This window comes from Acanthochromis polyacanthus, chromosome 8, assembly GCF_021347895.1.
Source record: "Acanthochromis polyacanthus isolate Apoly-LR-REF ecotype Palm Island chromosome 8, KAUST_Apoly_ChrSc, whole genome shotgun sequence".
Taxonomy (NCBI): Eukaryota; Metazoa; Chordata; class Actinopteri; family Pomacentridae; genus Acanthochromis; species Acanthochromis polyacanthus.
The window spans coordinates 36,618,788-36,629,863 of NC_067120.1; the positions used below are offsets into that span (position 1 = coordinate 36,618,788).

The window sequence follows — 11,076 nt, forward strand, 5'->3', positions numbered from 1 at the left end:
TGTCATTTTTGGCTAAACTTGTGTCTTTTTGTGGTACTTTTTGTGTTTATTTGTGGTGGCCTCCTGCTTCTTTCTGGTCCTTTTGTCTTTTAGTGCGTTCTTGTTTTGTTTTGTACATATTTATGTTGTTTTTGTGCCCGTTTGTAGATGTTTTGTGTTTTTGCAGTCATTTTGTGACTATTTGTGTTCATTTTGTACATCTTTAGGAGTGTTTTGTGTTTCTTAGTGGTTGTAATGTGCCTCTGTGGTCATTTTCTGTCTGTGCTTGTTTTGTGTGTCATTGTGGCCACATTGTGTCTCTTTATGGTTGTTCTGTGCCTCTCTGTAGATGTGTTATGCCTCTTTGCAGTCGAACATGTGTGTCCAACATGAAAACCCACACAGCGGTACACATGAGCAGCTCCTGCACACACACTGGCTTTAGAAGTCAGAATTAGCAGGTTAATTCGGAGTCGACGACGGTCAGAATCAGAGCTGACAGTCGGTTTGTCGGTGCGTTGATTGGTCTAATCCAGCTCCTGTGGCGAGTCCAGCTGGCGACTGGAGCTCTGCAGCCAATCGGACGCCTCCACATCATCACAGCAGCTCCGATTGATAAATGTTACGTGATTGATGACAGCAGGACGACGATCAATACGACACAGATCTATGTGTGGGTTTCATACGTACACTGGTCCTGGATCAGTATTACCTCACAGTATGAAGTACACAACGTTATACTTCACCTGGTACTGTAGCTAAAGTGGTCATATTGTGTCTCCTCGTTGTTTTTTACGTCCCTGTGTAGCCATTTCCTCTTCTTGTTGTCACGTTGTGTTGCTTCAGTGCATTTTGAGTTTCTGTTTTGTTCCTCTTTGTGGACATTTTCTGTGTCCTTGCTCTCTTTTGTGTGTCTGTTGTTGTTTTGTGTCTCTTTGTGATCATTTTGTGGACATTTTCTGCCTCGTAGTGGTTATGTCTGTGGCTGCTTAGTCTCTGTGGGTGTTGTGTCTCTGGCAATGTTTTGTGTCTTCTTGCTGTCTTTTTCTGTCATTTCATGCCTTCTTGTGGTCAGCTTGTGTGTCTTTGTTGCTTTTTTCTGTGTCTTTGCAGACATTTTGCATCTAAATGTCGTTTTTATGTGTCTTTGTGGCAATTTTGCGTCGTCTTGTGGTTGTTTTGTGTGTATTTGTTGCTTTTTGTGTCTTCTTTGGGACATTTTCTGTTGTCTTCCTGTTTTTTGTGTCTCTTTTTATCATCATTTTGTGGACATTTTCTATCTCTTAGTAGTTGTGTCATGTCTGTGACTGTTTTGTCTCTCATTGGGGGTGTTTTGTGTCTCCTTGTTGTTTTTTTTGTGTCTCTCTGAGGCCGTTTCATGTCTTCTTGTGCTCATGTTGTGTCACTTCAATGCTTTTTGTCTGTCTGTTGTAATTTTGTACCTCTTTGTTTTCGTTTTGAGTCTTTTTGTGGACATTTTCTGTCTAAATGTTGTTCTTTGAGGTTGTTTTGTGTCAGGTCGTGGTTGTTTGTTTTCTGTTTGTGGTTATTTTGTGTTTCTTTGTGGACATTTTTATGTCTTCTTGCTGTCTTTTGAGTGTCTGTTGTTATTTTGTGTCTCTGTGGACATTTTCTGTCTCTTAGTGGTCATGTTTTGTCTGTAATAATTTTGTGTCTCTGGTTGTTTTGTGTCTCTTGTGTCTTTGTGGACATTTTTTGCCTTTGTCATCATTTTGTCTCATTGTGTCTCTTAATGGCCATTTTGTTTGTGTCTCTGCCGTCACTTTGTGGGTTTTTTTGTCGTTTTGTGACCCACTGTGGTCATTGTGTGTCTCACTAGTTTTTTAATATATTTTTTAGTACCTATGTTCACTTTGTTGCCATTTCAAGTCTCTTGTTGTTTTTGTGTGTCCGTTTTGTTGGTTAATAAAATATTGTTGTCCTTTTGTGTCTGTAGAGGTCACTTTGTGGTTGTCTTGTGTCTCTTTGCAGTCATATTATATCTTTGCAACATAAAAAAAAACTACAAAGAGACCCAAAATGACTGGAAATTGACACAAAACCACCAGTATTCTCTCCTATTAAAGTGAATAATTTGTGTTGTGTATTACAGGGGGTGTATTATTTCCAGTGTAGGTTTGCAGGTCCTTCGTTGACACATGAGAAAGTCTTTGAAGCAGGATAACGGTGAGTCTTTAATCCACTGAGAGCTGCTGTATTAAAGGCAGCAGGTTTCTGAGCACAGCGCTCCTGTAGCAGCTGAAGTGGAGACACATTAACCTTCTATATGCTCCTGTCAGCACATCGCCGTCCTACATCACATTATAGAGCATCACTGACTGGTGAATGGTCTGTTACAGCCATTAATGAGGACATCTTCACTTTAACACACACTGAATTGGTAGATTCTGGACTCTACTGGTACGAACCGACCCAGTAAACAGGATGCAGCTCGTTTAAAGGGAAACACTGAGATACTGCTGCCTCCACAGAACACTCATTACTGCACTCATACACTCATACATGCCCGAGGGGACGTGGAGCCACGTCACTGCTATCACTGTATCTGCACGTCTGCAAGCTGAATACACTGAATACAGGCCCATTAAGATGGTCTTTTGGTGGTTCTTTTATGTCTCTGTGTGGTCATTTTTCATCTCCACAAACGCCACAGACAGTGAGATTAGTAAAAAAAAATGGGTTTGACTGTTGTTGTGGGTTATTTAAAGTCATAACACCTTCCAATTACTAGGAATAATTGTTATATACAATAGAGCAAAGAGCAAATTAAATTAATTAAATTCAGCAATTAAATACATTTAAATATCTGATTTGAAGGCAGTTTAATCACATCAAATAACATAAATTCACTACAGTCAAACGCTGTGCTACTACGTTAGCATTTAGCTGGGAAGTATTACCTTTTATGATTGTTTATGATGGGACTTTTTCTATTACTTTTTTAAAAAATTCTTTTGTAATGTCTTATTGTTATTGCCAATATTGTGAAACAGTCATGTGACTAATAAAAACTCTTTAATTCTGAATCTTGACGTGCTAATATTATAATGAATTAATTCCATTTGACGTGTTATTAAAATGTGAATTTGGTGCATTTAGGCTGGTTTTCTATAGAAATAACTATCCAACACATACTGAATGGAGCATCTTTTAACAAGCTGTAAAACTTTGCTAATAATAAATTGACTTTACATAAAATCTAAAAACATTTACTGCAGTTTTTGTTCACTTGTGCAAAGGAACTACTTTAATAAATGAATCATGAATTAAATACATTTAAATATGTGATTTAAAAGCAGTTGAACCACATAAACTCACATAAAATTGACTATAGTACAAAGCTATTCTGCTAAGTTAGCATTTAACATTTTAGTTTTTAGAAGGACCACTTTAGTTGGATTTCATTCTACAAAACAACTGTAGATTCAGCTTTTGTCTATTTATGGGGTTAAAATAGTTACTCAGATATTGGAACACAAAACGCAATCTCAAATTCTATGAAAAAACTGGGTTTAGCTAATCTCGCTTTAGCTGTTATCTTGCTAACTGTGTTGCAGTCACTGCTCTAAGCTCGGCTAGTTAGGTTTTAGCTACTTAGCCATTAAAAGAACAAATTTAGTTACTTTTCATTATACAGCATCCTTTATAATTTACTATTTACCTTTATATGTGATTTATCAAACAACAGACTCACAAAAGGTAAATCTGAAATTACATGGCAGAAAGAAACCAAATGAACCCTTTTGAAAGGTAGCTAGCCTAGCTTAATGCTCATGGCTAACAATTTTAGCAAAACATTTATCTACATTCCCTTTGTTTTATGGAATTGCAAAAAAAGTTTTCACGCTCCAATATCTGAACTGCTGTGTTTGTTAAAGCACGAGAATACAACAAAAGAAAAATTGTACATTAAAAGGTAAATATATTGGCTAAGGACAAATTAGCAAGAACTAATTTATCACCGTTCTGATTAAAAAAATCAGCTTTGAAACTCCAAAATATGAGGAATTGTGTTTGTAAAAGCATAAATATGGCAAAAGTTCATTTAAAAATTGTACTGTAAAGAAGAATGTAACAAAACCAATCCTTTCAAAAGCTAATTAGCATAGATTGGTGCCTTGGGCTAACAAGGTAATACCTAAAGAGGAATTAGCAAAAACTAACTTACCAGTTTTTGTGTTTCATGTGATTTAAAGTGATTAAACTCTTTCTAAATTGCATACTTTATTACATTGAATTCATGATTAGTTAAATAAATTAGCTTTGGTACAGATGGACAACAGAGAAGAATAAGAAACAGAAAACAACAGAATAAAACTGGTTTTGCTAAATCAATCTCAATAGCTTCAACTAGCTTTTAGCTAGTTAGCAGTTAGAAAAGGCCAAGATTTGTTACTTTGTAAAGCATGACTTTAAATTTAGCTTCAAAATAAAGAACATATATATGACAGAAGATAAATTCTAAATTGTTCAGTCTAAAAGTGACAAAATTAGTCTTTCTTAAGCTAAATAACTAGCATCTCAGCAGTGTAGCTTCTGACTTGAGTGGGTTTTTTGTAATCTTAAATGATTAAACTGTCATTAAATTACATAATTCAGTGTATTTAATTCACGATTAGATAAATGGTACAGATTGACTACAGAGCTGAAGATGAAAATAGTAAAAAAATAAAGTAAATGAGCTGAAGGAGCGAGCTGCTGTTTGGGTTTTTCCTCTGCTTTCTAGTACATTTTAACATTTGTACTGTTTCTGTCTCTAATAAAATACAGATTTTTAAGGTGTAATATTTAGATTGTGGAAGGTAATACTTCTAAAATCATATTCTGGCCTTGATGTTGAATTATATTTTCAAAATTAACAAAAGTAGTCCTTTTAAGCTTAGCTTAATGCTTATGACTGATGAGATATTAGCTAAAGAGGCATTAGCAAAGCTTCATTTGTACATGCTTTTTTGCTTTGTATAAGATATATGCAAATAAAAAGACACAACAGAAAGGAAAAGGAAAATAGAAAGGAAAGTCACACAAGTGGTCATTTTGAAAGCAAAACAACTACCATCTTCACAGCGTTCCAGTGTAGTGAATGTCATGTTTGTTTTGTGTTCTTTCAGTTTATTTATTCACAATTAGTTTAATAAATTAGCTTCTTGGTACAGATTGACTACAGAGCTGAAGACAAAATCAGTAGAAAAGAAAGTAACTGAGCTTTGGGTTTGGGTTTTCCTTCCTGTTTTAACATTTGTGCTGTTTCTGTCTCTAATAAAATACATATTTTGAAGGTGTAATATTTAGATTTTGGAAGGTAAGTCTCCTAAAATCATATTCTGTCAGTGACCAAATGTGTAGTCATGTATTTTCTGGCTTTGTAGGTCAGCCCTATATTAAGCACACTTGTATATATTTCACAAGATGGCAGAAGGTCTCCTATTAAGCAGCAGAATCGGGGTCAATCCCCTCAGCAGTCTGTCCAAGTGTCCTTGAGCAAGTCACTTAACCCCGGGGCTGCTCTGTCGTCACCGCCACATGATCCCGATTGATTTCTGAATATTGACAGACTAAAAATAGGTGTTTGCTGAGAAACCTGCCAGAACAAACCAGAGCTGCAGCATTTTCAGATCTGACCCAGTGCCAGCTCACAAACACACCCAGCCAGCCTCATCCTCAACGCCGGATCCTCCCAGGAAACACACACACACAACACACACGGTAACCCAGATATTCCTCGAGGATCCACCCAGGACCTCGGCGGCCCACGGGGGACGGACCAGCCTCCCTACCTGGGTGCCGGCTTGTGGCAGCTGGGGGAACAGAGCCAGGGTGGTGGGTCTCTTTGGTCGATATTTATCCATGACAGCTCAGGTTGATGCCCCTCTGACAGGCGACAGCTTCCTCCCTCCTCCTCCTCCTCCTCCTCCACCACCTCCTCCTCTTCCTCCTCTTCTTCTTCTCCTCCTCCTTTATGAAACCTCCTCGGCTCGGACTAGGCCTCCCCCACCCTCCTCTGCCTCCCTCTCATCCCCGTCTTCCTCCTCTCTCCTCTCAGCATCGATCAGCTCTGAGCTCTTCCTCTGGATACGCCCCCCCTCCACTCCCTGGCCGCGTGCTGATTGGTCGGCCGCGGTGTCACATCATCAGCATCATCCTCCTCTTCATCCTCATCCTCCTCGTCGTCGTTGCTGTCGACAGCAGCAGCATCGTGTTCCTGTCAGCAGCAGAGAGGAGGCAGAAGGAGCAGAGAGGAGGGAGGAGCTGAGCAGAGATGGACTGAATGAGGAGGAAGTAACAGCCGGCCAATCAGAGCCAAGCATGACATCATCAGCTGATCTGCCCCTGGCGCTCTCTGAGTTAAAGCTAATAAACACTGAGGGTGTGTGTGTGTGTGTGTGTGTGTGTGTGTGTGTGTGTGTGTGTGTGTGTGTGTGTGTGACCCAGTGAAACAAGATTAGACAGCAACATGGTGAGACAAAAGGCCCAGACAGCAAACCAGTTTAACCACTCAGACAGACACCAGCCAGTAAACAAATCTGTCAAAAAAAAAAGAGTTCAACCAGTCGATTAGAAAACCAACAGTCAGATAATAAACCAGTTGATCAGTAAACCAGTTCAACCATTCAGCCAACAAACCAGTTTGACCAGTCAATTAGAAAACCAGTCAGAAAACAAGTTTAACCAGTCGATTAGAAAACCAACAGTCAGGTAATTAACGAGTTAATCAGCAAACCAGTTTAACCAGTCAATAGACCAACCATTTTAACCATCCATCCATCCATCCATCCATTCTCTATACACCGCTTTATCCTCATTAGGGTCATGGGGGGTGCTGGAGTCTATCCCAGCTGACTCGGTTGAAGGCAGGGGACACCCTGGACAGGTCACCAGTCTGTCACAGGGCTACATATACAGACAAACAATCACACGCACATTCACACCTACGGACAATTTAGAGTAATCAATTAACCTCAGCATATTTTCGGACTGTGGGAGGAAGCCAGAGTGCTCAGAGAAAACCCACGCATGCTCAGGGAGAACATGCAAACTCCATGCAGAAAGATCCCAGGCCCAGCCCGGGATTTGAACCAGGGATCTTTTTGCTGCAAGACGAAAGTGCTAACCACTGCCCACTGTGCAGCCCATTCAGTTAAAAAAACATTTAGTCAACAAACCAGTAGGGCTGGACCTGGATATCCCGAATATCCGAATATTCATTCGCTACGGCACTATCCCCCCCCGTCGGACGTCACCGGCGGAACGAATATGCAGTGTTACTGTCTTCCCTCCGCCTTCGGCCCACATCGGCTCATCTCGTCCTGTGATCACATAAACATATACACACGTCTATAACATGTGCACATATGTCGATCACCCCCTCCTCCCCCCAGACGAAAATATTCAGAGCTCGTCTCTTCCCTGCGCCTTCTGCCCTTTTCGGTTCATCCCGCCCTTTTCTTTGGCTCATTCGTGTTTGTAAACACCACCCGAATGGCCGGGTTGCTGCCGACACTGAAGTCACGCTTCACTTCGTTGCATAAACACAAGACAAGATGCTGAAGACCGGTGTTTGGGAATTCTTCAGTTTAACTAAAGACTAAACGAGGGCAAAATGTGGACCCGGGAGACCAGACGAACGGATCCGAATATTCGGGCCGTCTCCGTCGCCGCCAACCCCCCATCCCCCGTCGGACGTTACGGGGCAGAATGAATATCAGGATATTCGTCTTTAATAGGGCCCGAATATTCGGAGGCCAGAAACCACTATTCGGGCCAGCCCTACAAACCAGTCAACCAGTTAGCCAGAAAACCAGTTTAACCAGGTGATTAGAAAACCAAGAGTCAGATAATAAACCAGCCGATCAGACCAGTTGGTCAATAAACAAACACTTCAACCACTCAGAGAGAAAACCAGCTAACCGTCCAGTAAACCAGCTGGTCAGTAAACCAGTTAATCAGTCATTCTTTCAGCGAGTCACAAAACCAGTCAGTAAATTAACCAGTCGGTCAGTGATAAAACAACAATAATCAATAAAGAACCTTTAACCTTCAGCTGATGGGATTTTAGTTTTTAAAGAGTTGGTGGAGACAGAAGGTCCTCTAGTCAACAGAACCAGATAAACTAGTCAACAGAACCAGATAAACTAATCAAAGAACCGGGTCCTCTAGTCAACAGAACCAGTAGACTAACTGATTGGTTTGTTTCCTGATCAGAATATTGATCATTTGTAATCTATAAATTCATCATCCTGAGGAGGAGAACATGTAGAGCAGGGGTCCACAAATACAAATCTTGAAGGTCCACATTTGTTTTTTTTCCGTACAAGCATGGGTCCATTTATTAATGTCGGTCAAGTGAAAGGCAGGTCGAAGTTCGTAAAGGTGGTTTTTGTCCAAACAAAAATGCAATGCACATTCTGATTAAATAAAAATAAATTAACAAAACATTTTCTTGACTTAAAATAAAAATACACAAAAAAAACACTGCAATTTGTTGTTGTGTCATAGATTTAACAATAACCTTGCTTGCTTGACTGCTTCAACCTGTTAATTTCTCGCTTTCTCAGTTCTGATTTAGGAGGAAACTTCTCTTCAAAAGAGCTGTGCTCTTTAACATAATGGCGTTTCACATTTTCACTTTTTATCAGAGCAACCGTTGCATATTAAGCACGTAGGTTTGGTACTTGCAGGTGGTAAAATGGACGCATGTTTGTCAGTCCATTCCTCATTGAAACGGCGATTTTCATTGTCCACTTTTCTTCTCTTGGTCAACTTTGAGAATGCCATTTTGTTAGATTCGGTCTTCTACTGGTGGCATGTAAACAAACATAGTGCAAAGTGTCGGGTACGACTCGTGTTTCACACTGCTGCGGTCCGTCCAGTCTAGCTAGCAGCATGCACGCTCTCTCAGCCAATCAGCGCATCGTTGTCATAGAGATGACAGCCCATAATAGCCTGTCACCCAGGCAACAGCCAATCAGCGCTGTCTCCCGAAGCACACACTTTCTCTCTCACACACACACATGCATGCACGCGCACACACACAGACAGCACGCAGCGCGCAGAGCGCAAGCAGTGATTGGATACAACAGAAGTGGGGACATGAGAGATATTTGACTAAAAATGAAACAGAATTTAGCGATAGAATAGTAGCGCAAAGCGATACATTGGCGATTAATACAAATAATATATGTTAAAAAAAATGGTTCTTTTTTTCTTTGTTTTTTTGTTGAAAAGTGCCATTTGCCCTGGGTCCGCAGCGAGGTGTGCCACGGTCCGGTCGTGGACCGCGGTCCGCTAATTGAGGACCCTGGATGTAGAGAAACTACCTGCTTCATCCATTTCATTTCCATTTCTAAAGCTGTTATTTCTCTACAGCGCCTCCTGGGGACTGGAGGTCTGAACTTACAGATGGTTCACATGGAGATGCAGCTCTCAGAGTAATTAGCAGCTTCTCAGATACACAAACGTGAAATGAGAAGTTTAGTTTGATAATCCAATGAGAAATGTTGGTTTATGTGTGGACAAGAAGTGCAGAAACCAGGAAAGTTGGAGGTAAACTTAGTGGTTTCTTATTAAAAAACAGTCTGGTTCAGTGTCTGGCAGCTGTCCAGTGGTTTTTACACTAAAAACTATCATCCTGTACAAGAAGATTCATTAAAATTGTTGCTAAAATGTTGACAGTGTTGACACTTTATGTGGTTAAGTTCATCTCGTGTCCATTAGTGGCTGTTTTTTGGTCTCTTTATTGTGATTTTGTCCGATTTCATTGTTTTATGTCTCTTTTAGGATGTTTTGTGTCTTTTGTGTCTCTTTGGGGTCATATTGTGTACTTGATTGTTTTATGTCTCTCTGTGGTCATTTCACGTCCTTTTGAAGGTGTTTTGTGTGTTTTTTTTGTGTCTCTTTGGGGTCATTTTGTGGCCATTTGTCTTGTTTTGTATCCCTTCGTTGTTCTTTTGTCTCTATGCACTAATGTTGCATCTCTTTGTGGTAGTTTCGCTTCTCTGCACATTGGTTTCCGTTTTCATTTTGTGTCTCTTTGCAACTGTTTTTGGTCTCTTTTAGGTCATTTTGTGTCCATTTACTTTGTCTTTAGCTGTCTTGGGTCTGTTTTTGGTCTCTAATGTAATTTTGCCACTTAAGGTGATTTTGTGTCACAATTGGTTGTTTTGCATCTCACATTGGTTTTTATTTTGTTTTGTGTCTCTTTGCAACTGTTTTTGGTCTGTTTAAGGTCATTTTGTTGTTTAGTATCTTTCTGCAGCTCACTTGGGTCTGTTTTTGGTCTCTAATATAATTTTGCCACTTTAAGGTCGCTTTGTGTCCCTTTTTGTTTTGCATCTTTTTGTCTGCTATCATGAGTGAGTTTGGCCTGACATCGTTTTGTCTCTCTATGGTCACTTCATGTCCGATTGTATTCGTTTTGCGTTTTTGTCATCTCTCTTTGGTCATTTTGTAGCAGTTTTTGTTGATTGCTTTGTACCTCGTCATTTTACATCTCTTACATTGTTGTTTTCGTTTTGTGTCTCTTTGCAACTGTTTTTAGTCTCTCCAAGATTAATTGTGTGTCAATTTAGCTGTATCTTTGTGTAGCCGTCTCATCTGTTTTTGATCTCTAATGTAATTTTGCCACTTTAATGTCAGCATTGGTTGTATTCATTTTTTGTCTCTTGGTTGTTTTTGGGCTCTTTAAGGTCATTTTGTGGCTATTTAGTATCTTTCTGCAGCTGTCTTTGGTCTGTTTTGGTTGTTTTTGGTCTTTAATATACCTTTGCCACTTAAAGGCATTATGGAGGATGGTTTTTTTTGTTTAATTTGTCTGATTCACATAAAATGAATATACTGACCTTTAGTGGACTTGTATGTATGGTCTCTAAAAGAATAATAAAAAAAACCAAACTGTGGACATGGCAGGACCTGAAAAACATCAGCCAATCAACGTGCTCAGACTGAGGCGTTTGGTTTGCTCCCTTTCCTGTCAATCAAAAATCTTCCGGCTCAGGCCTAGTTACGTAGATTACGTACGCCTTGGACTTACGTGTTTTCTGTATGTGTTGCTTTGGTATAGCTTCGTAGTTAGCTGGC

The 11,076-nt window shown here is 40.0% G+C and overlaps 1 protein-coding gene across 1 annotated transcript in view; it reads right to left on the bottom strand.

Moving 5' to 3' along the window:
* mapk8ip1a (mitogen-activated protein kinase 8 interacting protein 1a) overlaps nucleotides 1-6,219 on the bottom strand; it is a 33,490-nt gene extending 27,271 nt beyond the window's left edge. Inside the window, exon 1 of the mRNA XM_022215488.2 lies at nucleotides 5,778-6,219. Within this exon, the coding sequence (XP_022071180.2) occupies nucleotides 5,778-5,849 (72 nt within the window). The 5' untranslated portion in view covers nucleotides 5,850-6,219. The remainder of the gene's footprint in view (nucleotides 1-5,777) is intronic.
* Between the last annotated feature and the right edge of the window lie 4,857 nt (nucleotides 6,220-11,076).